Source organism: Suncus etruscus, chromosome 3 (assembly GCF_024139225.1).
Source record: "Suncus etruscus isolate mSunEtr1 chromosome 3, mSunEtr1.pri.cur, whole genome shotgun sequence".
Lineage (NCBI taxonomy): Eukaryota > Metazoa > Chordata > Mammalia > Eulipotyphla > Soricidae > Suncus > Suncus etruscus.
Window position 1 is genome coordinate 119,024,518 of NC_064850.1, and position 27,299 is coordinate 119,051,816.

General features: G+C 36.2%; 1 protein-coding gene and 1 pseudogene across 1 annotated transcript in view; both read left to right on the forward strand.

Moving 5' to 3' along the window:
* INPP4B (inositol polyphosphate-4-phosphatase type II B) overlaps positions 1-27,299 on the forward strand; it is a 620,782-nt gene that overhangs the window by 383,557 nt on the left and 209,926 nt on the right. Inside the window, exons 9-10 of the mRNA XM_049770019.1 lie at positions 6,610-6,721; positions 15,549-15,621. Of these exons, the coding sequence (XP_049625976.1) occupies positions 6,610-6,721; positions 15,549-15,621 (185 nt within the window). The remainder of the gene's footprint in view (positions 1-6,609; positions 6,722-15,548; positions 15,622-27,299) is intronic.
* On the forward strand, positions 9,743-9,843 carry LOC126004849 (uncharacterized; annotated as a pseudogene).

Below are 27,299 nucleotides of genomic sequence, written 5' to 3' on the forward strand. Positions count from 1 at the left end.
CATTTTTTACATTCAAACTTAATTTTTTTATTTCAAGTATTTTGAAGATGATTTAATGTCTTTGTGAGTTCTAGTTTTGGATTTTGAATTTCCAACTTGTGGTAATGGCTTCGCACTCTAAGGAGCAAATAAGCCTTGATTTCAGTTCCTGGAAACCCAGTGGTTTTACACAATAAAGTATCTAAAGTAATTCTCATTTCTAATACATAGATTTTTGAAATGGTAGAGAAAAGTCTAGTATGATTTATGTATGTCACATCAAGAGAGGATAGTTTAGAAATGATTAAAGGAAAAATCACTGTCTCTTTGATTAAATATTCAGCCTGGGTCTCTACATGGTAGATTAAAATTGGGATGGGGAAAAAGTTAATACTATAACCAAAGACTTTATTATTCAAACTCACTGTCCTTTCTTCTGTGCTCATTATGTGATGGCACATAATGACGTGCATCAGTTTTAACCAAAAATACTGAGTTATCCATAACTGACAAATGCTGATATAAGGTCTTGTAATACAGACTATAGATCAGACTCTATAAATGCATTTGGCAAGGTCTAAGGATTTTACAAGAGAAAAGAAAGTAATTACAGCATGGCCTTAGGAGGGAAATTGATGTGAATGGAATAGAAGGGGAAAATGCTAGAGGACAGAAAGGAAGTTTTTCCTAGTGAAATGTAAAAGAGTCAATGAGATTAATTTGTGATCTTGCCATTCAGAAGTGACAAGTGTAACAGGAATGAGAGAGGAAGAATTAGTGGGAGTTAATGACTTTGTAGGAGGCAGAGACAAGGCAGAGGTAGAAATGTAGTTTTGGTCTCTGGAGAATAAGTGATAAACTGTTGGTGTGAATGAGAGGGAATTTGAAGAAAGGGAGAGCTTGTTTTCAAGCTTATAGAATCAGAAATGAAGATGTTGTCAGAACTAAAGGAACTCGGAGCTCTAGCTTTGGAAGTTAAGAAAGAGCAGCAAATATAGAACCATGTTCCATCCTCTTTGAAAGGATTCTTGAATTTCACAATAATGAATGGAATTTAGGGAAAGGAAGAGAAAAGAAGAGAAATCCAAGGACTTAACCTTATGCATATATTTAAACCATAGAGCCATCAATACTGAGAGCATGGAACTCAAACCAGTACAATTAAATTTAAAAATGTGCCGTGGACACAGCTGTGGGGGGGTTTGGGGGAACCAAAGAACATTGTCAGAGGAAGTTGACATTGGTGACTGAAATAGTGTGTGAACATTGTATTCCTAAAACTTTTATAGGCAAATTTGTAAGACACAGTGCCTAAAGTTAAAAAAAAAAAAAGCAAAATATTTCCCAAAGAAAGACTGCCTAAATTTTCTTGAGCATTCCTTTATAAATATTATGTGGCTCCTGTAATTTGTGATTTCAACCAGAATATTTGTGTGTTTTGCTTCATCCCTAAAATTTTCACATAGTAAAAAAGAACTCACCCATCTAGGAGTCCTACTTGTCTTTCTCATTGGCAGATAAATGTATTCAAGAGAAAGATTATCTGAGCTTGCTGCTTCCCTCTTTTTGCCTGTTTACTTATGGCTGTTGTTTATTTCTCTGTCTGGGTGTCACTAACGTGTCTAGGTAGTTTTGTATGCAAGGCATGTCTGGCAGCTGAAGATGCCTGTACAGAGCATCAGGTCTATTTTCTATTCACAAAGCCTGACAGAGCTAATGATGGCTTTCCCCTGGATGTTTACAGAGTCATTTGTTGGTTTGCATCCCTGTGGATTTTCCAAAATAAGAGGAGTTATTTCCATGTTGCTGTTGAATGTTTCCAGGCTTTTGTGTATTTTATTCGCTTTGCTTTAAGGAGGACACAAAAGGTTGTCAGAAAGTAATAAAGAAATATAGAAGAAGACTATCATTCTTTGTCTTCAACTGTTTAACATCACCTCTCCTTCCAGGTTTTAAAAAGTTGGTATGTTTCAGCATGTGAGATCAAATATTTTACTAGGAAGCATTCTGGGAGTTGTTTAAAAGGTTGTTGTTGAAGGCACCTTATTCAAAAACACATTATGCATGCTGGAAAACTAAGTGCGAAGAGGGTATGGATGTATGTTCCTGAAATTTCTCCCCTTCCTTTACTTCTTTCACTAGTGTGATTAAATATTTAAGTGTGTCTTCCTAGGGAAATAGGAACTTGGTATGTGATTGAAAAACTTTAGTAGTTCCAAGTTATTCATCTTTATGTTTGTTATGAGTAATGGTAATGACCTGGCCATAGTCTGAAATGGCATCATTTTTTCTTCATATAGTTTGAGATAGTTGTTTAATTTATTACTGAAGTCTATTCTCATTGGCATACAAATTGTAAGAAACAGCATTTTTGTATTGTTTTTTCTTTTAGATTTTTTTTTTAGATTCAGCCAAATGTATATCATTGAAATGTGCTAATGTCCAGTGACCTAATGACAGTAAAAGGCATGTGTATGCATTGTATGTTAAAGAAAAGCTATTGCTTTCACTCTAACTGATAACTTTCTTCTCAGGGCTGAGAAACATCAAAATTTGATTTGTTTTAGGGACTTATTGGATCAGAAGGTGGGAAGGGAAAATGGAAGTTTACAATGTGTCAGATTTTTTTTTTTTGATGAGGGTATAGCATCATGCCTATGATGAAATGAAATCTATGTTAAAATTCCAGCCATGTTGGAATCTGCTGATGAAATTCTAGGATGGAATTTCTGCCTTTGGTGGGAATTTCTGATTAATTCCAGCAGAGCTGGAATTTTGTGATGATATTGTAAGAATTATTAAGCCATAGGTTCTGACATTACAGAATAGCTCTTAGAGATCAACTCTTTAGTTTATAATAAGGAAATAGAAACCCAGAGAATTAAAGTCATAGATCATTGATCACTTAGTTGTGCAACTGAAATTAAGGTCTGCGTTTCCTGAATTCTAACCCAGAACTCTGTTTAATACATCTTCTATGCAGAAATGATTTGTTTCATTTGATAAAGTTCAGTAGAATTTTGGTGATAAATAATGGTTACATTATTATTACTAGTCTTTCTGGTCTGATGATCAATCAAAAGCAAAATTAATCAATTCTTAATGACTCTTTTTCAAAATTTGTATAAAGACATCTTTGAAACAGTTGTTAGGAGCATGAAATAAGATGCTGTTATGACTTTTCTGATTAAAGAGAGATAATAAGTGTACATACTCTCTGTGTGTGATAAATTATTTTAGAATAAATGGAATGATACTCCTACATTTTGAATTCAAGTTCATTCACTTACCTTGGAGTGTCTTGGGTTTAATTATTTTATGTAAAAGCTGGATAATCACCCGTTTTCACAAATTTCAGGTGAATCTGTAGGCTGTAGAGAACTCAGCCTCCTACCTAAAATGATTTGGGGGAGGGGCAGGAATTGATCTTAGGTTCCTTTTAATGTCAAAAAATTAAGCAAGCTCCTTGTTTTGATTTCACTCTAAGACTAAGTGAGAACTCACAGGAGTTCAAGAGAAGGAGGAGGCCTAACATGCATAAAATTATTGAAAACATAGACAGGTCCTTCTTCAAAGGGAATAAATAAAGAGCCAGTTCAGAAATGGACTCTATTCATGCATTGCTGATTCATTCTCTCTGGCACTTCAGTAAGGTCTGCTTGCATTGTAATTAGTTAGAAATGTGTCTTCTCTACATGACTAAGAATATAAATTTCATCATATTATCTGTTATTACTAAGTCTTTTTATCTCCAATAAGCACTTAATCATTGTCAAAATGCATATGCATGAGTGCCCAGAACCTTTAACAGTGGTCTTAGATGCCTATTTTAGACAAAAAAATCATATAATAGCATACTACATTGATGATAATAACTTTTTGAGTTGCTACTGCTACTTTTAACATGTTGCTTCTACTTTTATTAGCGCCTCCACAACTTATTGCTATTATTATTACTATTACTATTATCACCACTGCTATGACTGTTACAGCAGCAACATACATTACTACAAATACTGGCATTAACATGGTCACTACTTATTTGTACTATTGCTGTTATTACTACTGCTGTTACTATTGCTGATAGTAAAACTAGTGTTACTACTAGCATTACTATCATTACTGCTATTGCCACTGCTAAAATAAAGTGAAAGGAAAAAGAAAAGGCACTTGTGCGAGGCTTCAAGCCAAGACCTTTACATCAAACATGTCAAATTTAACACCAACAGCAAACTGATTGTCTCTGTTTTGCAAAAGAAGTTTTCTGTGGTTAGGTTCCTTGCCCAAGGTTACTGAGTTCGCAGAGAGTTCAAGCCTCCGTGTTCACACTTTAGCCATTTTGTGTAGAAAGGTATTTTTCTTAACCCCAGAAAAGGTTGTGACAATTTTATCTTCATTTTCAAAATATTAAATACATTTTTGGATATGTTCAGTAAGGAAGTTCAGAGTATTGTACACAGGCTTTGAATTTCTCTAAATGAAGGTAGCTCAATTTGCTTCACCTAAGCTTTTAAATAGTTCTTGTGAGAAGTAAATCTTTGTTATTGATGATCCGGTTGGGGAAAAAGCAGTTTCTTTATTGAAAAACTGAGTAGTACCAGTTATTAAACTATTTAACTGTCAGGTGCTAAAAACTCTACAGAGAGATGTCACATCGTGACTTATAACAAGTTATTATGTCATTTTCAAGTGGGAAAATGGTATCATGAATTATTTAAAATCAGCCCAGAATTGGAACTATTATAGTTTGCACAAAATTACAGTTCATATTGTCATCCATATACACATTTTCTTGGTGATTAATGTTTAAGTTTCCACGTTAATTCAAATAATTGAGTCAATGTTATGATTTCAACTGATATAAAAATCCCTGAGAAGTATTTTATTGCATATTTTACTAAAAAAAACTTAACATGCTATTGAACAAGTCTCCCACTTTTGTTTTCCTATCTAATCTTTATTTAAATTAGCTATGTGTTTATCACCAGAATTTTCATACTTCATTTTGTATAGCTTCATTCAAAGGGTGAAATCTCATTTGTGAAACACATTTTTCCCCTGAAAAACTTGCCATAATCTAGTAATAGAGCTAAGGTCCTTTTTTATCGAATTTGTTTATTATATACATTGTACTTTCGATCAAATAAAGATATTAAGTTTTTCTATTCATATGCTTTGACACAGGAGTGATATTTAAAAGGATTTCTTTTGGTAAAATAAAAAAAGCCTATTTGGTATCAAGATTAAAAGCAATGCTAAATTTCAGAAAAGACTGTGACTTAGTAAAGACAATGAAATGCTGCATAAACTACTACTAGTAAGTCAGATTTAAATAGAATTTAAACTAAGTCATGCTTAGGTAGCAGAAACATGCTCACTATCAAGGGAAAAAACACAATGTGTCATAGGATTTTCATGGTAGGATGATGTCATATTTCTCTATACTCTCTTGGGTGTCATATTTCTCTATAGTCCCTTGATCAGATTAAGAAAAAAACTATTTGGGGAGATTTTGTCAAATTGGGGCTAACTGCCCTCTACTGTGTGCTCCTAAGCAATTTAGGATTTCAGGTAGTGACTCAGATCAAACCCAGGCCTCCTGCATGTAATGCATTTATTCAGCACTTTGAGCTCCAGCTCCTACAACTGAACATTCTATTTTTCTTTAGGAGGTAATGGGGGCTTCAGGGGTTTCTACTAGTTCTACGCTCAGGAATCACTCCTGGAAGAACTTGAGACCATATGGGTTACCAGGATTGCACCTGGGTTGGCCATGTTCAAAGCAGGTGTCCTCCTCACTGTGCTATCATAATACTCCAGTCCTTCCAAAAGGAGCTTTCTTAATAGAGCTTGTTGTCAGCTTTACATACAACTTTGTTGCTTGTGTGTGTGTTTATATCAGTATCAGCCTTTGAACTTATTTGTTGAAGAGAGTAATAATGACATTCTATTAGCAAAATGACCAAATAGAGAAGAGTTGTTCACTCACCAGAAAATCCCAAAAGGAAACCTGGAGTTTTGGTTTTGCCCTTTTGCTACTGTGGATGAAACTTTCCATTCCCTGTTGAATAGCTGTGGTTTTGACTGAAAGGTTATAGGTTGAATTAAGTAATCTCTGTGGTTTCTTTATGATCTACAAAGAACTTGACTCTTGTATGTTTAGGTGACAATCTTCTTTACCTTCTCTTTTTGCAAGTGAAATGATGCCAAATGTAAAATGATCAGAAATGTTTCCCATGACTGCTCATGGAGTGGTATGGCATTTTTTTGTGTGCTCTTGTTTTATTTTACTATGAACTCCACCATTGGTGTGCATAATGACCCTTGCAGTTGGCTCAGAGCACCATGGCTAATGTCATAGTAAATGTGTGGAGGTGGCCAACTAGCCACCGGCCTTAGGGACTAGAAGTTACTCCTAAGAGTAGGATGAAGCATGACATTAAAGAGATAGTGCCAGGCTTACTTTAGGAAATCCTGGTTTGCTTTTAAATGAGAAATCACACTATTAACAATGCTTATAATAAGAAAGCCAATGGCCATGTCCATGGTGTTCAGAAGCACATGTGTTTGGACAGACTTCGAGGACAGAGAAGATTCTTACCTTTCCATTTCGTTTATTTTTGGTTTCAGAACTTCAGATGGTGGCAAGGTGGTTGGCACCATAGAAGTCAGTGTCGTGAAGATGGGGGAGATGGAGGATGGGGAAGCCGACCACATCACAACAGATGTGCAGGGACAAAAGGTAAAAGGTTTCAGTAAGCCCGGGGCACACATGAAATTAGGAATGACTAATGTTGTCAGACTTCTGAACCACTGACTCCCTCAACAGGGCTGTGGGTTCTCATGAACTCAGAGTTAAGTGAGACATCAGCATTGGAAATAGTTCCCAAGGCTTGTCTGCCTAGAATCAGGCACAGTCAGGCACTGCTCGATACTACCTTTCTTCTCATCATGAGCTCTATGCTGACAGTGCCTCTTCTCCATTGGAACAAACATATTTATCATTGTTGTGATCTATTAATGATCCACCTTCCACAAGAAGCAGAGGAGATGCTGGAAGGGCTATTGTCCAAAGAAATCACAGAAATCAGAGAAGGTCCAACCTTCTCTGAAACCAAAAATTAAAAGTGATGATATTTGGATAGAAAAAGGACTTTGAATTTGATAGGTATATGAGGGAGGGAATATTTAAGAACAACACTGTGCCTAGAATATTTAATATTGGTTTTGTAGAAAAAAAATCTTTTTGGGAGCTGATGTTGAGCTAATGCTTATAGTTAAGGATGGCCTTCAAAAAATAGTACTCTTGCCCCCAAATAGGTTAGGGCCTTGTCTGCTGCTCCAAGCCTCTATTCTTCAAAAGTTTTCTCAAAATAAATCTCTGTTTATAGAAAAATCCCTGAGTTTGTACACTCAGGATGGTAGGAAATTCTGCAGCAGGTCCTCATGAATGTGTGTGTGCGTGTGGGGGGGGAGGTCCTGATGAATGTGTGTGTGCAAGCCCCCCATCTCACTGTGATCTCCTCTATGATCTCCTAGACCCCTTTATTTTGTCCTAGTTTTCTTGGAGTTATGTGTTGGACAGCTCTTAGGCACCACTGCTGAAAGCCTGTGTGGAGGGAGGTTTGGGAAACTGCAAAGGGCTGAAAGAAGAGAGAAGCAAAGAGTTACCTCAGGACTGGTAGTAGCTTTGGGAGCTCATGGTGGACATGCTCCCTATTCTGAAGCTCTTTCACCAGCCACTTCTCTTCTGGATGCCAGCCCAGCCTGAAGGTAGTTGCTGGTGTTGCTATGAGGTAGCACACATTGAATCATACTCTTCTCATCAATGTGGAACTTGCAACTGAAGAACAAGTCCAACTGCAGTCCTGCATGCTCCTGGCTTAGTCATAGGAACCTATAAAAAGACTTCACGGAGCTGTTCTATAAATACAAGGTGGTGCTACCAGGCCATGTGGAACAAGTCATTTGTTGTCTAAAATAGGAAGCACCAGGTCCTCATATTGAATCACTGGCTTGGATGGTCAGATATTTCCAGGAGTGGCCCAAGGGACCCTTGAGGCCCACTTGGGAGACTCAACTAGAAGGCACATCAAACATTGTTCCTGCTTGTCTGAAGAACTTTGGCTTTCTGCAGAACATCTCTAAATGGCCTTGGCATCCCCTGAATATATATTTCATGAACTGAAAATTCCACTGCATGATATCTAAGTGGGCATTAGAAATCACTTCATTTTGGTGATTTTTCCAAGTGTGATCAGAATTATCTGAGATGTTTGTTAAAGAAGCAAAGGAACTTTGTACAGATCTGTTTAATCAAATTCTCATTTCTGTAAAATATTAATATCTCTAACAGTGATTTATGTCCTCAATTTGATGCTTATTAAAGCATATTAAGATAACTATATCATATGAAATAGAGACTATGCCATCCTTTTTAGTGGATATGCATTTTTGGGGGAGAAAGAGCCTCTCTAAACAATTATTCATGTACCTGAGTGACACATGTTATCATATATGTGTATATATATTTTAACATGTATATATGTGTTTATAATATGTATATATGTTTATATATGTATACACATGTATATATTGAAGCTGATGGAAGATTTGAACTTGAGGGACAAGAGACCTGCATGTGTCCTTGCTTGAGGACAACCCTAGTTCAATCCTGGGAACCACATACAGTACAAACTATAATTAAAACCCAGCCTCTTTTCTCTTACATACATTTACTTGCTCCCTAAAATCACATTCTCATTACATTTTTTTAATAGTAAATGATTACTCTGAGGGTTAATAACCTAAGTAATGCAAATTTTTCCTTGAAATATATAGACATGATCCAAGACAAAAATGTTAAAATCACAGAGTAGTATAAAAATTCACTCTTAAGGGCCAGAGAGATAGCACAGCTGTAGAGTGTTTGCCTTGCATGCAACCAACCGAGGATAGATGATGGTTCAATTCCCGGCATCCCATATGAGCCAGCCAAGAGCGATTTTTGAGTGCAGAGCCAGGAGTAACCTCTGTGTGCTGCCAGGCATGACTCAAAAACAAAACAAAAATTCACTCTCAAAACTACTGACATTTTTATTTTACAGAGGATATTTTAGATGAGGGCTTAAAGGAGGAATCTAAATATATTTTGTTGGTTTTTATTTTGGAGTTCACTTTAACTTATAATTAATAGACAAATTCTATTAATTCTGTTTTCTAAAGAAAATCAGAATTCAGGGCTGGAGAAATAGCACAGCAGGTAGGGCGTTTGTCTTGCACACAGCCAACCCACATTCAAACCCTGTCATCCTTATGGTCCCCTGAGCCTGCCAGTAGTAATTTCTTTCTTGCTTTTTTTTGGGGGGGGGTAATTTGGGCCACACCTGGAGGCACCCAAGATTACTCCTGGCAGGAATGGGGGACCATTCGAGATGCCAGGAATCAAACCTGGTTTGGTCCCTGGATGGCCTTATGCAAGCCAAACACCCTACCACTGTGCTAGTGCTCTGGCCCCTGGAAGTAATTTCTGAGCACAAAGCCAGGAATAACTCCTGAGTGTGGCTGGGTGTAGTCCCCAACCTCCCAAAAAATCAGAATTTAACTCCTGCTGTCTCTGTTACCTAGACTTTTGTATCTCCTAGAGTTTTCCATGGGTCTCCTCAATGACTCCCTAATTTCCTCCCGCCTCCTCCTTTCATCATTTGTCCTCAGAAAATAAGTTATTCAAATGTAACTCGGGGCCTGTCAATCCTCAAAGGATTTTCAATTCCCTGAAAGAATAATGTTCTTTCCGATACAGAGAAGATTAGCATGCCCCTGCGCAAAGATGACACGCAAATTCGTGAAGCGTTCCATATTTAAAAAAAAAGAAAAAGAATAATGTTCTTTCTAGAGAATCTCATAGACATCCACAGACTGTGCTTCCTTTATGCATCTCATCCTCCATAGATCACTGATGCTCACTTACATTTAGCCACACTCTCTTTCTTGCTCTTCTCAAAACATTCTTATTATAGGTTCTTGCTTTGCTCCCTCATTTCTTTCTGGTCTTTATGAAAATGTCACTTTTGCACTAAAGGCCTTTTGGCTACCGCTTTCTAAATTGTGATACCCATCCAGAAATTCTTTCTCTTTCCTCCTCAGTCTGGTCCTCTCTGCTTAGCTGCTCAAGTCAACCTCATCTTTAGTTTCAGATGGTAGCCGAGTTGTTAGCATGATAGAGGTCAGGGTCCGGAAGCTGCGAGACATTGAGATGATTTACTTATTGCTTCTATTTTCTGACTAGAATTAAATTCTATGAGATGAAGGCATTTGTCAATTTTTCTCTCTCCTTTATTTCCAAAGCTGAACACAAACTTAACATGGAAAAATAAAATATGAAGAAAGAAAAATCAAAATTTTTTCCTAGAAATAATTAATAATTGACTAGACCTAATGTTTGACCATCTGATCAGTCCATTAATGAAACATGAAGTAGGAGTGGCATTGGAGTGTAGGACTATGAAAGGCATAAAGAGTTATTTTTGAAGGAAGTAAGAACAAAATGCAACTAAGGAAAAGAGAACTAGGGAGCAAAACCAATCACAAGTAATTGCTGAAGAATCACAGGAGATGAGACAAGTTCTCTCCTTGCCCTGGAGCTGTAAAAAGGTTTCTTGCTTCCTCCTAGAACAAATGACTGTTAGCTGAGCAGAGGAGTCCCCAGGAAGAACTCCCAGGACTAAATTCAACTCAATCCTTGCTTCATCTCTCTTAATTTTAGATGTCCACATTTGATATGAATGAGTCAGATGAATAATGAACAAAGTGGTTGTGATTTTTTACAAAAGAGAGGAGAATGCCTTAGTTTTTATATGCCAGTGGCAAGATGGTGCACATTGAGAAATACATCTCCTTTTAACTGTGAATCAAACTCGCCTGGTATTTTGAGGACTTGCTTCTTTTTCCTCCATTCTTTGTGGGATTTTAGCTAAACTTTCATCAGCCTTAGCCATGGAAGATGAAGACCTTATTATAGATAAAGTTACCTGCCCTTTTTTTTTGGGGGGGGGCAAAGATCATTCTCAAAAATTTCCATTTCCTTGTGTTCTCCACATCAGATGCTAGATATCTAATCTTATTGTATAGATCCTTGTAGGCATATCCTATATCCATCAATAAACCTTGCCTTTAGTCTAAATTTTCTATTAGGGAATAAATATTTAGTTAGTTCTCAATAAAATAGCTACAGATGCTCATTTAGAAGAACTAAAGATTTGGGTTGTGGCATATTGTTGATCTATCTATGGTGCTTTGTGCTAGACGAAAAAAATGACAGTGAGAGGAATAAAAATCTTTAGCTGTTTAATTTAATGATATAAGTTTCAAGAAGTGATTCACTGTAAATGTTCAGGTATACAGAAATAGCCAGTGTCATGTTTGGCTATTAGAAGAACCACAGTTTTAGGTGAGGGAGTAGCTGGAGCATAGGCCCTGGAGGGATGGCATGTTTGCTACCTTGGAAGATCATCAAAAGAACAGATTAGAGAAACAGAGGAGAGAGGAAAGAAGTAGGAGCTGAGAACAGAAACTCCTAGGGAAGGGAAGAGAAATCAAGTCTTTCTTGGCTTTAAACTACATATAAAATTAGCAGGGGATTTTCAGGTATTGTTCTGAGACAATCAGAGCCATGATGTAAGAGGTCCAGGCTGGCTGCACTGTTGTGAATCTTCAAAAGAATGGAAGGAAAGAAGGAGATTTGGTTCACTGGCTATGACAATGTTGGAGGATGCCTTCAACGATAATGATTTGTTAGATTATATGTGGGGAAGGGAAATATGGTTGAGTTTCAGGTACTAGGATGGACAAAGAATAGAAGTACTGCTTATGTGTTAAGCAGGTAGGATGAATAACATTTTTAGATGTGCAGATTAAAATTTAATTCAAATATTCAAGTACAGGTTTATGCTAGCAACTGAAGTCTGAATTTTGAAGAGATTTTTCAGACTATAATTGTGTATGTAAGGGTCATTGGATGGTACTTTAATGATACTTAAGTGGTATTTAAAACAAAGCTTAACAATATATTAGATGAGTGTGAATTGTTATATCTTATACTCTTAAAATATATCTTTATATTACCTATTAACATTTATTATGGTAGCCATTTTATTAACATACATACCCATGTTCTATATTGTTAGCCTTTGATTATTGTGTCATACAACCTCTAATTCTTATGCATGTTTGTAAGAGGGCAAGAGATAATGACAAATACTGCTTTAATTATTACTATAAAAATGATTTTACTTTCAACATTGTTAGATGCAAGAAAACCAAAGAGCAAAGGCAAGGCTATTAGCGACATTTAGGAGCCAGATTTCAGGAGCATGGATTAAGAAACAAACTAATATGTAGAAAAGAGCTTTGCCAAGAAGCATTTAGTTCTTAATTGTTTCATATAAGACTTTATGAACATTGTTCTTATAATTTGACTAATTTTCTAGCTCAGTGCCTAGCAAATTGATATGTTAGTTGATATTCAAAACATTAAGCTCCAGATTTTTATAATCTTATTTTTCTTCTCCTTGGTTACAATGACCAATAAGCAAGTCACATTTTTTAAATAGGAATTAAAACCACAAGACTTATGGTATTGTATGCAGCATCATATCAGTGTGATTTAATTAATCCTGCTTAGAATCACAAAGATGGACTTATTACTTTGAAAGCACAGAGCATGGTAGGGTGCACAAACACTGTAAATATGAGTGAATTTTATTACATATCTTGATTTTTCTTAAACTTCGATTCCATATTTTTTAAAAAATTTACATTTTTCATATCATCTGAACCTAGCACCTTGCAGTTAGGGCCAATTTGTAAAAAGTCACTAAGTGTTTCAAGGCATCAGTTAGTTATTAGCATCATTTATTTTGATATAAATAGAGATTCAGAAATAATATTCAGGAAACAACTGAAGAAAAGAATTAAGTATATGAGAATATTGATCAATTTAGTAAATATTTGTCAACTATGTTAATTTCTACACCACGGATATACTTTTAGACTTCTGGATAGTTTATCTATAAAATCACATTAATTTGCAGGGTCAGAATAATAGTGGGTAAAGTGCAGCCAACCTCGTTTCGATCTCTATATGGTCCCCTAAGCCCAAGAGTAATGCCTGAGCGTAGAGTCAGGAGTAAGCCCTGATCCCATAAACGTAAAAGCCCAAATTCAATAAATTAGCAAATTAAGAATGTTGTTGGGCTGGAATTGTTTTAAATATTTGCCTTCCAGTGTAGATAGAAGATCTAAATGAAAAAAGTATTTCTATGTACATTTGGTGATATACTTTAGCTTTCTGTTAGGAAATATAAAACTGCCTTTGATTACAAAGAAGGGCTACCTCTTATAAGGAAGCAATTGCTTAGGTTTGTGGCCAAAGCCCCATGAGTTATGATTTCCCTTAAAGAAAGCAAAGATAGATCATTCTTTTACATTTTATTGTAATAGATGATACTCTTTTTCAGAGGAGGAGGGCTCATTGCTATATATCTAGTAATTACGTGGGAAAGCAGCAGGGACATGTCATAAAAGGTTTTTAAAATCAGTCTGAGAGTACTTGATTTGGCTGGATGGTAAATAACTATTATGTATTTTAGAGCATAATATTATACATTGAGAAGGATATAATGTTTTTGAAAAATCACTTGAACAATTCTAACTTGGTTTGAAAGGAGTCTAGGAAGTAGTGGAACTAGAAGAAATAAAGAGCTTGAAGTCTGTGTAAGCATCACTGCCTATTGCTCTGGTGATTTGAGGAATGTGTTTCCAAAATAGCCATAGATGAAGAAGGGATCATGTCTGACTTCCGGTTGCTCAGGAAAACAATTTGGAGAGCAATGCATTTTAAGAGTAGTTTTCGGTTATTTGTTCTTTTAGCAAACGAGGCTCTATTTTAAGCAGTAAAGTAGGAAAACACATTTAACCATAAGAACTTTCCTCATGTGAAGAATGTTATAATCACGGATGAAGTAGTAGACAGAACGTAACATTCAAAGCAGTGTTTTCCATTATTTGTCTTTCTTTTCAACATGCCAAAAAGAGTATCTATCTAGGTATAATAATGTTGGATGATATAGAACTGTAGTAACCTCGTGATACATAGTAACTAGCTCTGACTTTGGTTGCTATGACTTTCATAAGGGGAGGAAGTGGAAGGAGACAGAGTTAGGAAATAGACCGAACTATTCTGGCCAACAGTCTTGGGAAAATAAAGATAATTTGAGGCCTTGTAGTGCTATGAGCAAAGCCAGATGTGCTATGGATAGATTCTTTCCCTTAGAATTCCTCAACAAGAGAACATGCTGGGATAGTTTGCTTTTTTTTTTTTCTTCTGATAATTTATTTGTTATTTCTGGTATATTTACTTAAAACACAAAATTTCCTTCCACTGTTCCCTCAAATTTTTTAAAAAATGTTTTGTTTATGTTTATTTTATTTTATTTTTACTGGGAGGAATCTTATTTGAAGAAACTGCTAGTGTCTGTAGGGAAATATGTTCCCTGTCAATATTCAAGGGTCAGAAGTGTTTTGCTTTGATAGTTCCAGATATTAGGTACTAGAAGAGTACTAGCTTTTCTGGGAAGTAAGAACACTCTCCTACTCCAGGTTCACTTTCCAGACATGAGCGAGAAACTCTTCTGTCTTTCTTATCTCTGTCCATATGACTGTGAGTTCTAAAAATGTCTGTGAGTTTGATGGAACAGACCCAGGATCACTGCATGAGCTTATTTTATAAAGTTCTGAAACAATGGCTTTAATAATCTCAAGATTATTTACTTCTATATTGTCTTTTGGATTAGTGTTATTAGCTTTATTTTGCTAGGAAAAGAAAACCTTATCTTTTTGCTTTAACAACATACTTTCCTCTATTTAAAAGGTATTTTTTAGGGACCTGAGAGATAGCATGGAGGTACAGCGTTTTTACCTTTCATGCAGAAAGTTGGTGGTTTGAATACCGGCACCCCATATGGGCCCCCGGCCTTCCAGGAGCAATTTCTGAACATAGAGCCAGGAGTAACCCCTGAGTGCTGCTGGGGTGTGACCCCCCCAAAATAAATAAAATGTTTTTTAGAGAAAATCTGTAAATTAATGTTTTTAATGGTTCCAAGAAAACTATTTCAGGTAGAAGTAATACAAAATCACTTAATAAATGTAATAGTAATAAAAGAATAAATGTAATTTTCAATTTTAGGGCCATATCTCTAGGATGTTAGGGACAATCTTTCCTCCTAACTTTTCATTTTAGCTTTTAAACAGTCTTTAACTAGAATTCAAAAATTAATTTTGTTTATAATTATGAAATATATAAGTAGATCATCATAAAGTAAGTATCAAAAAACTAAAAATAATTCTGCTAACTCTTCAGTCTCAAGTAAAGCTTAGAATAAATTTACAGAAATGTCTCATCTAAACTTTTGGAAACTGTGTGTCTCAGATTTTGCAAAAAAGAGTTTCATATCTCATTTTGAGTATCTTAAACTGTTTTTCTTTTTCTTTTGTCTTTGATTCTTTCCTAGTGCGCACTGGTATGTGAGTGTACCGCTTCAGAAAGTATGAATGGAAAGGATCACTTACCTTTTTTGAATGCAGGTATGTACCGTATTTTGGAAACCCATTCTAGTTTCAGATAAGTATTTCATATGAACTCAATACTGAACCTGTGTATATTTTTTAGAATTATTTATGAGCACTTAGCAAATGTCCAGAGTCACCACGAGGACCCAACAAGTTAGGGGTACACTTGCAATTCTAAGCAAAAAGTATACAATGTCAAAAGATAGACATTCTTTCCAGCCATTGGATTTGTATTACCTGAAATAGGACATTCTGGGAAGGAACAAGTATGAAAAATGCAAATCTCCTAAATAGTGGGACTTTCTAATAAAAACACTCATAGGGAAAATCATCTTTTAAAGATTAAGTATGTAAATTCACTTTACCACATTTGATTATGATTTTGTAAGCTCCTGAATATCTATGCACAGACTGTGATACTTATAGATTTAAGTTGTTAAACAGTATATTAATTATGATCAGAGAAATAAAATTGAGATGCTTGGTGTAGCTCAACAATGGAAAGTATGGAATTAGTTTTTGAATGATAATGCAGAGTATCTTCTGTGAATACTGTTGCATTAAATAATAAAAGAGGCCCTTTGGATGGAGCTGGATGGTGATGGAATGCATGGAGGGGCCTTTCTCTGCCAACCCAGGCCACGTGGCTTCAATCCCCTCCAGCTGGTGGATATCTGGGTTCAGGAGAATGGTGGGTAGAAACTCACATGCAGTCAGGCTTCCAGAGAAATTATCTTTATTCAGCCCTGACCAACATGTGTGGCCTATCATAACCATTTATGCTGGATCCTTATTCAGTCCTGCATTCTAACTTGTCTTTCAACCATCCCTCCTCTGCACCTTCTACATCCTCCATCCAGGCAAATTCCCCTTTTAGGCCCTGAGGTCAAACCTTTTGTAACCTCTCCAAGACCCCACCCAGAAATGGGAGAGTTTTTCTTGTAGGTAAGCTTACATGAAGAATAGGGGTAGGGTAACAAATACTACAAATAGTAAATAATGAGTGCCAACAAAGATAGACAATATACTAATTGCCTTACCTGCACTGAACCTCTGTGGTGTGTTAGGTGTGTTGTGGAGGAAGTCATTGTAACTATCTCCATTTTACAGGTGAGAAGATTGCTCAAGGTCATCTTCCTGTAAATAGCAGGTTCAGAATTTAAACCTAGTTTTGATAAAAAATTATGCAGCCAATATTAGGCTATACTATTTTTAAGAAGCTATTAATAGTAGACTATGTCATAGCTTTTTTTGTTTGTTTGTTTTTGGGCCACACCCGGCAATGCTCAGGGGTTACTCCTGGCTGTCTGCTCAGAAATAGCTCCTGGCAGGCACGGGGGACCATATGGGACACCGGGATTCGAACCAACCACCTTTGGTCCTGGATCGGCTGCTTGCAAGGCAAACACCGCTGTACTATCTCTCTGGGCCCATGTCATAGCATTTTTAACCCTATCATGTCATACCCTTAAACAGTGATATGAATTATAAAATAATCATGTTAATAAATGATGCAAAATGGTAAAGTTTTAGCGTATAACCCTAAAACTGTTAGCACTGTTTTTCCCCTGCATGAAGTCACTATTAAAGAAGGGAGTGGAGAAAAATAAAATGAGTTCTCTGTGTTTATATGAAAAGGAGCTAAAGTAAAATCTGACAACATAAATATCCTACTTGTAATAATGAGGATCTAGAAGAATATCTTTTTCTCAATCTGTGTCAACATAAAATCATGACATTGATATGTATGATAAAGGATATGATTTTGGAAGAAAGAATGTGGGGCCGGTGAGGTGGCGCTAGAGGTAAGGTGTCTGCCTTGCCAGCACTAGCCTAGGACTGACTGTGTTTCAATCCCCTTGAGTCCCATATGGTTCCCCAAGCCAGGAGCGACTTCTGAGCGCAAAAGTCAGGAGTAACCCCTGAGTATTACCGGGTATGGCCAAAAACCAAAAAAAAAAAAAAAAAAAGAATGTACAGAAACCAATGTAGAATGTTCTACTTGAACAGCAATATCAGCCATGTATAATAATAATGATAATAATAAATAAATGTTTAGTTAGAACTTTGTTCCAACAGCCAAAGGAATCTAAGGATCAACTTCACATTTCTATCTCCACCTAATATTTGACCCAACCTTATGCTCTTTAATACCTCTTGATAATTGGTTTAATGTTCTAAGTGTCAAATTTAGGAAACAAAATTGATTGTGGGTTATATTAAATTTACACTAATACAGTTGAAGTAATTCTGGTAATTATCTCAAACCTGTAACTGTCATTATAATTTTAATGGATCATTCATGTCAACATTTTAAATTTCTTTGCACATACAAGAAAATGTCATTTTAGAGCACTGGTTTGTTTTCCTTGGTATACATTTCAAAAGGAAAGAAATGACTCATGGTGTAATTCTTATATCACCCAAGGTATAAGAGGCAGAGAGAACATAGTGAAAAGTAAACCTGCTTCTGCTAATACTTGGACCCATGAAATCTGTGAGGCAGGAGTCTTCATGCTTCATGGGGATTACTAGTATATATTACTCTATATCTAGTGTCTGACTTGTCTGACAAAGACATGGAATTGATGGAATTGGTCATATTCTACAATTACAAATACCCTTTCTGGGTGGAGAGGAAGAATACTGAATTCTACTTTTCTCCTTTCTGTGGAGATGAGCACAGTTTTGGTGGGGATTCCCCATTCAGTTCCAAATATATTTTTCATTGTCTCTGTCCAGGCAATCAGAATATCATTTGAAACCTGGGTTATTTGTCATAAATATTTCCTTTAAGCTTTCTTCTGTGAAGGGAAGTTAAGATTAAATGAAAATCAAGTATTGTAAAGCCTACTTTTAAGAATCTAAATTCAGCTAAGAACTATTGATGAAATGTTCCATTTCAGATTACAAAAATGCATCATCAAGGCAAGAATCTATATGACTATCTTCTGTTCACTTTGAGATTTGTTCTTTTCTATCAACATTTAGAAAATTTTAGAATTAATCTTCCATAGTCCCATGTGGCTTTTAGTTTATATATATATATATATATATATATATATATATATATATATATATATATATATATATATATATATATAAAGGGAGCTATTGGTATTTTTGTGGAATTCTTTGTATTAATGTGTTCTAAGGAACTTGCTAGCCTCACGTGAGTTATGAAGTTCTTTTTTGAGTTGAAGAGAATGTTTAACCTCAGAACTGGTCTCCCCTCACCTATTTATATCTCTAGAGGATTAATTTATAATTTATGACATTCAATTATACATTATACATTGTCTGCATTCCACTCAGGCCTCACCTTTTTTATGCCCTATTCACTTGGTAAATTGAATGTATATGTTTGGTGTCTGGGGATTAAGGGAAGAAAGAGAGAAAAAAAGGGGGGGAAGGGCAGGTACTGTAAGATACAAAAGCAACTTAGCTATACTGGAAACCATACTCTTAGCTATGTTATGTTCTATAGTGCCTAAAATAAGACCCACTAATGGACACAGTTACAAGAAAAATGAACTTTTTACTTGATTTAACTTTATAAATTATACAATTCATTGAACCAAATTGTTACAGCAGTTGAGATATTCCTTTCATTAGTTAGTTTTTTATTGAGGTGAAATATTAGTAAGACTATATAAACCTGTTTCCTGGAGAATGGGAGTGAATTTTAATATAAACAGTGCAGGTGATCAGGTTCCCTGGCATTTTTATGTAATTGTGTATCCTGCTCATTCAGGGTTGTCTAAACTAATATATACATTCTTATGTGTTCATGTAAGAAACCTTGGCCAGGATGGATGAAGTCTGAAATTTGCCAACCAACATGGTAATCCCCCCAAAAGAGGTCAATCTTTCTTAGACATCATACTTTGAAAATTACCAAATTTTTCTGGATGATCTTTGATTTCCCATGTGTTTCTCAAATGTTGGGAGTTGCCTGAAAATCATTTTGCCTTTGGATTTTCCTTTTTCGTTTTTGTTTTTGGTTTTTGGGCCACACCTGGGGACGCGCAGGAGTTGCTCCTTTCTAGGCACTCAGAAATCACTCCTGGTTTGGGGGACCATATAGGATGCCGGGAGATCGAACCAAGGTCTGGTCCATCCTAGGTTAGCATGTGCAAGACAAATACCCTATCACTTGCGTCACTGCTCCGGCTCCTCTTTTTTGTATTTTTTTTTTAACTTTTCTTTCACTCATTAACATTGTCATGGTATTTGTTAGTGTTCTAACTACACTCACCCTCACTGAGTGAGCTTCATATTGTGAGCTGGTCCTTCACTGGGCCCTCTTTTCTGGGCATTATTACAATAATGTCTTTTATTTTTCTTAAAACCCATAGATAAGTGAGACTATTCTGTCTCTCTTTCTCTCCCTTTGACTTATTTCACTCAGCATAATAGTTTCTATGTCCATCCATGTATAGGAAAATTTCATGACTTCATCTCTCCTGACAGCTGCATAATATTCCATTGTTTCTTTAGCCATTCATCAGTTGTAGGGTATTTTGGTTGTTTCCAGAGTCTTACTATTATAATAGTGCTGTGATGAATTGAGGAAGGGATTTTTGTATATCATTTTTGTGTTCCTAGTGTACATCCCTAGGAGTGATATAGCTGGATCATATGGGAGCTCAATTTCCTTTTTTTTGAGGAATCTCCATATTGCTTTCCATAAGGGCTGGACTAGATGGCATTCCCACCAGCAGTGAATGAGAGTTTCTTTCTCCCCACATCTTCACCAGCACTTATTGTTCTTGTTCTTTGTGATGTGTGCCAGTCTCTGTGGCATGAGATGGTACCTCATTGTTGTTTTGATTTGCATCTCTCTGATAATTAGTAATGTGGAGCGTTTTTTCATGTGCCTTTTGGCCATTTGTATTTCATCTTTGAGAAATTGTCTGTTCATTTCTTCTCCCTATTTTTGGGGGGGCACACCCAGCAGTGCTCAGGGGTGACTCCTGGCTCTATGCTCAGAAATCGCTCCTGGCATGCACTGGGGATCATATGGGATGGGAAAACGCCCTGCCTCCATGCTATCTCTTCGGCTCACATCTCCCCATTTGTTGATGGGGTTAGATATTTTTTCTTGTTAAGTTTTATCAGTAACTTATATCTTAGATATTATCCCCTTGTCTGATGGGTATTGGGTGAATAGTTTCTCCCAATCTGTGGGTGGCTTTTGTATCCTAACTTTTTTTGTATTTTTTAAAAGTAATCACAAAAGCTTTCATTTTAATCATTTTTCTATAGATTCACCTTAACTCCTCAAACTTGTTAGACTTTGTCCTACTCATGTTGAATTAAGTGTAACAACAGATATAGTTCTGTCAGAAAGATAATTCTCCCTAGATCTCTTCATTTTTCCAGTTCCTTATAAAGGATTAAACTTCAGAATGTTCTCAGCCCATAGACCCTAGGTTACTGAATCAAATCTGAGGAGATCATGGGGCCTCATCACTAAGTTTCCTGTCAGCTTCAGAATTTGAGTAAATTTCCTCATAAACAAGCATAGACCTGCTTCATAGTCTTCCTAGGTTGAATTCTGGACTTTATGATGTTATGAACTCTTCTTTCTATTCCTTAATGACACTCAAATGCTATGTGATTGATATGTCTGTGTGTGTGTGTGTGTGTGTGTGTGTGTGTGTGTGATTTTCTTTTGAGGCCACACCCTGCAATGCTTAGGACTTACTCCTGCTTGTACACTTAGGGATCACTCCTGGGGCCCCAAGGGAATCGTTTGTGGTACTGGAGATTAAAGCTGCAGCCATATGAATAGCAAACACTCTACCCACTCTATCTCTTTGGTCCCTTAAAAATAAATTTTTTTCCCTTATGTTCATATGCTTTGATAAAGGTAAGTCGGGACTGTTATAGTCTATGGTATTGGCCCTTGCTCCTTTATACTTACTTATCTGGCTTCTTTCCTGCTTTTGTTTTAACACATGTGATAGACTCCACTAGCCTTCTCTATTAGAATTTCCATATATTTTCATTACTATGCACTCATATGTATTTTTAGGATGATAAGTGGCTTCAGTGGAAGAACAAATTTCACCATCTAATAATCAATGTAATCATCTTCTCAATGGCTTTAAATGCTTCAACTGTCTTACTGATTCAAATCCATTACCTTTTCTTCTGTGTTCCCATGATAGAATAGAGTGAAAGTAAGGTAAGAAGGTGAAAGAGTCAAAAGTGAATATTTTCTTTTGTTTGTTTGTTTTGGTTTTTGGGCCATACCAATTGGTCCTAAAGGGTTACAACTGACTCTTCACTCAGAAGCTACTCCTGGAAGGCTCAGGGGACTATATGGGATGTCGAGGATAGAAACCAGATAGGTCGCGTGGAAGGCAAATGAGCTACCTACTGTGCTATTGCTCCAGCCCCCTAAAGTGAACATTTTCTATGTGAATGTGAGGAACCTTTCTCAGCTATTTTTTTTTTTTGTACACAGTGACAATGCTCTCAGCATTGCTAGATCTAAGCTCAGTACAGCATTTGACTTTTCACTGTGCAAATTGCACTGGGTAAAGTGAGAAGATTCCAAAGGATCATTCTCCACTTTGCATGTTCACATTCTAATGAGGAACACAGACCACTTAAGAGAAAATTGCATTCCATGTACTAAAAATGGAGATCTGAAGTCAAATGGAGGGAACAGTGAAGAGGAAGGATAGATAGAAACAAGAAGGCTTCCTGAACGAGATGCTAATGAGCTGAGTGTATAGTCTTATAGCCCCCCCCCCCCAAATCATGGCATGTACACACAATGGAATGCTGATAAGCTACAAGAAAATTGAAGTTTTTCGCCGTATACTTTTTTGGATAAAACTCGAAGATGGTAAGAGAAATGAGTCCAAAAGTTTAGGGACAGTGGTGTGGAGGATTTGTTGTGGCAGCAATGCAAGAGAAAACATTCCTGTCAACTGCAATAAAATAATGACAAAATGATGATAAAACAGAAAACAAACACTTAAAAATCCAAGAAAGAGAAACTTCTGTGCTTCTGACTGAGCAGGAAATGCTTAGTCAGGATCAAATTGACAAGAAATAAATTGTGTTCAGTGAAACTCAGTTGTGTCAGGTTGTTTAGTAAAAAATATGAGTCAGGTTTTTTTTTTTATGCTTTTCTACTGCTTGTGGCTGTTACTTTAATGACTGAAGTAGAATGTGCAGAATGAAGCAAACCCTTTCACTTCAGAGCCCATATCTCAGATCCAAAGTCTACATGCTACACTCACAGTTATTACCAACCGGACAGTAAATGCCCACAAATATTACTTTCATGTTTTACTCTGACGTCTGGAATAGTTTTTCTTATTCTTGGCCTTGAATTGAAGACGGAGAGCCAAGTGCTTGTGGGTTTGGCTAGAATAAGGGAAGCTAACACGTTTCCATCTTAGATTATAGCCTATTTTTTCCTCATAATTTTTCTTTAAATGCTGCATAAAAAATAAGGGAAGTTTAATTTTATAATACCTAAAGAAAAATTCTTGAGTGTTAAAAACTTATTTTGTCTTCATTATTGAATTATCATCTGTTTTAATATTGTATATTTCAGGTCTACTGAGATATACTAATATATATGCTTTATTATTCTAATCTTTTTTTTTTAATTTTGGGGGAGTTTTGGCAATTTTCTGTTGAACTCAGGGCCTACTCCTAGATCTGTGTTCGGGGATCACTTAGGAACCATATATGGCACCAGCAATTAAATTTGTTTGTAGTGTGCAAATCCAGTGCCTGTTTCAATAGCAGAATGATGGAAAGGAGGAGGATAGGCAGGGTACTAACTTGCTCTACTAATAAAACTCAATCATTATTATTTTAGAGAAATGCCTTGGCCCTATTTTCTGAGTTAGTCTCATTTTTTCTTCTACTGTTATTATAGTATCTTTCTTTCACTTGATTGCACCACTCATTTTGGTGTCCTGTGTTTGGTTGTGGTATGATGGGGGAGACATCTGTGGTATCAGGGTTCACACTTGCAGGATGGAGCAGTGCTGGGGATTGAACTTACATCTGTCCTCACACATACCAGAAAGAACTGTGTCACCAAGCTGCATCCCTGGACCATTTCTCTTGCTTTCTTACCATCTCTTTTTCTTTCATCAGGCTGCTGGTATATTTTCATAATTGCTACATACATTTTCAGTTCTCATCCAATCTTAAAAAAGGAGCTAGCCTATGTTTAAGATGTGCATAAATCTAACGTATCTTCCTGTACAAATGAGGCAATGCCAGTATCTAATTGGATTACATAGACTTATCTTTAGTAAGTATAATGCAGCATTTGGAGAATAGGCAATGTATGTACGTTAAGCTGAATAATTAAACTATTAAACAACTGCATAATTAAAAGCTGGCAAATGAATAGATTCCCTGCAAGGATCTACAGTACATTAAAATAATGATTCGGTAAAGCTTAGAGCCAATAAAGTCAGATTCCACTGAAATATCTGACTTCTACCACCTCGTGAAAACATAAGTGTTTGAAGCTAATCACAAATGAGCTTCCTCTGGAGAAGTGTATTAAACACTGTGATTTGAACTTTTCCATGATACCTTCACCCCTATATCCAAACATCTTAATTCTTTTTTGGTCCAATCCACTGACATAAAGAAAAGAGTGCCAAAGAAAAATAATGATCCCCATAACATCTCTCGGATTATTATTTCTGTCCTAACTTGCTAGCTCAGCTTTATTTATTTGTTTGTTTTAATTTTTTAATGTGCTAACAATGTGTTGTTTTTTTTAGAACATTTCCTATGTGGCTTACTTTGGATCATCCAGAATTAAAGAGCTTGGCTTTCAGAACTCCCATGAGAAGTCTGATATGACACATTACCTTGTTAGAAAGCCCTATTATATAGTACATGAGAGACAATGCAGAAATATGAATTTTTCTGTAATTTTGGATGGTGGAAATCTTTCTTTTCTTCCTTGTATCCCCCTTAGGGAACAGAATCTCTCATATAACTTTAAGAAGATGAGTTTTATTCTTATATCTGCATCACAATACCAGAATATGATCCAAAATGTCTTCATTCCTTTTCTCTTGGTTGCATCTATCACATATTTTTAGGCATTGCCCTTTTGGCATTAACAATGAAAGAATAGAAGACCTTATTCTGGATTCTGCAGAGGGTTCTATTTAGAAAAAACTTAGATGGGGTGTTATAGAGTTTTTGTTGCTGACTTGAACCTATTGTGTAGTTAGAAATTCTTTTTTTTTTTTTTTTAGAAATTATTTTTGAAGAAATATCCTCTAGTGGAATTCCAGATCTAAAAGTAAAGAACAGTTTACAAAACTGGAAGGTTTATGCAAAATAGTTGAAATTTTGATATGAGAATACTTTATCTCGTTTTTTTTAAATACTCAATACAACAAAGTTACATGGTCATTAAAATTAGGTGGTAGGTTTACATTTTCTAATAATATCTTTATTTAAACACCGTGATAACAAACATGATTGTAGTTGGGTTTCAGTCATAAAAAAGAGCACACACCCCCTTTACCTGTGCAACATTCCCATCACCAATGCCCTCCATCTCCTGCTTCCCCAACCTCCTGCCTGTATTTGAGACAGGCATTTAACTTTTCCACTCATTAACATTGTCATGGTAGTTGTTAGTGTAGTTATTTCTCTAACTAAACTCACCACACTGTGGTGAGCTTCATATTGTGAGCCTGTCCTTACAGCCCTCATCTCTAGGCATTATTATAATAATGTCTTTTATTTTTTTTAAAACCCTTAGATGATTGAGATTATTCTGTGTCTGTCAACCTTCCTCTGACTTATTTCATTCAGCATAACAGTTTTCACATCTGTCCATATATAGGAAAATTTTATGACTTCATCTCTCCTGGAGGGTGCATAATATTCCATTGTGTATATATACCACAGTTTCTTTAGCCATTCATCTATTGAAGGGCATCTTGTTTGTTTCCAGATTCTGGCTATTATAATTAATGCTGTAATGAATACAGGTGTGAAGAAGGGATTTTTAAATTGTTTTTGTGTTCCTAGGGTATATCCTAGGAGTGGTACAGCTGGATCGTATGGGAGCTCAATTTCCAGTTTTTTTTTTAATATAATTTTTATTTTGATCATAGTGGCTTACATATTGTTGACAATAATATTTTAGGTACATATTTACATAAAATCAGGGGGGATTCCCATCCCCAAATTGTCCTCTCTACACCTCCGTTTTTGTCCTACCTCCCATTTCCTCTTTCCTCACCCCCAGGGCGGCTAGAATATGTGGTCCCCTCTGTCTCTAACCAACTACTTAGTAGTCTTGCATAAGTTTGGTCTTAATGCCTCCCTTATTTCCCCCTCTAAGTAGGGGAAGGGGTAGCTAGTTCAAGTTGCGTGGTTTTGCCTGAAAAAGAGAAAATAAATAAACTGGGGTAAAAGTTTAATACCCCGAAAATGGGCAGAATCCTTCTAGAGGTTCTCATCATCGATTTGGGAAATGAAGGAGAAAAAGAAGGTGAAACACTCCACCAGTACCAAAAGAAGTGTCAAATATCCAGTGAGGACTCCAGCTATAACGATAAGCACCACAAAAAAACAGATAAAAAACAAAAACAAAACAAAAAAACAAACACAAATAAACAAACAAACAAAAAACACGCCGTGATCTTGAAATAAGAAACATGGCGTAGCACATAACGAAAGAAAAGAAAGGAAGAGAAAAAAAATAAGAATAATTGGGGGCAACAATTTCAATAATCACATCCAAACTGAGAAATCGACCAAAATAGCTAGGTAAATAAAAATAATAATAACAATAATACATGAAGGTAAGATATATATATATATATGTAAAATAACCAAGGTTTTGTGTTTTTTGTATTTCTGTAATTTCCCTCCTGCCCTGGCACAGTAAATATTGGGGTCATTTGAAAAGGAATTCACTTGCCCTATGAGATATGGGGTTTCTCCGTCCTTGGAGTATACTGTCATGGGATCAGCTCTAGTCTTTGCTCAGGATCATTACTCTCCCGGTGGTGTTTGTTGTTTTTTTTTTTTTGGTGTGTGGAAGACTTCTGCTCTGTCCAGTGTGGTACAATCAGAGCTCTGTGTTTAGAGGTCTCAGTATCTGTACATATCCTGAGGTGGGACTTATGGTGAAGTCAGTCTTTGTGAATCTAGAGGTTCTGTTACCTCAGTGCCATTTTAATCCATCTTCTGTGGTTGGTGATCTTGGTCTTTGCACTGAACCTAGGAAGGCATCTAGGATAGCGTCTTTCTTTGTTCTTCCAGAAGCCCCTTTCCGTTACAATTGTCTCTGCCGGACCTTTGGAACTGGGGATCAGGGCTTTTATGTTGGTCCCAAGATGTACACTCAATTTCCAGTTTTTTGAGGAATCTCCATATTGTTTTCCATAAAAGCTGGGCTAGACAGCATTCCCACCAGCAGTGAATGAGAGTTTATTTCTCCACACATCCCCATCAGCACTGATAGTTCTTGTTTTTTGTGATGTGTCCATTCTCTGTGGTGTGCTTCATTGTTGTTTTGATCTGCATCTTCCTGATGATTAGTGATATTGACCATTTTTTCTGTGCCTTTTGGCCATTTGTATTTCTTCTTTGAGAAATTCTTCTCCCCATTTTTTGATGGGGTTAAATGTTATTTTCTTGTTAAGTTATATCAGTACCTT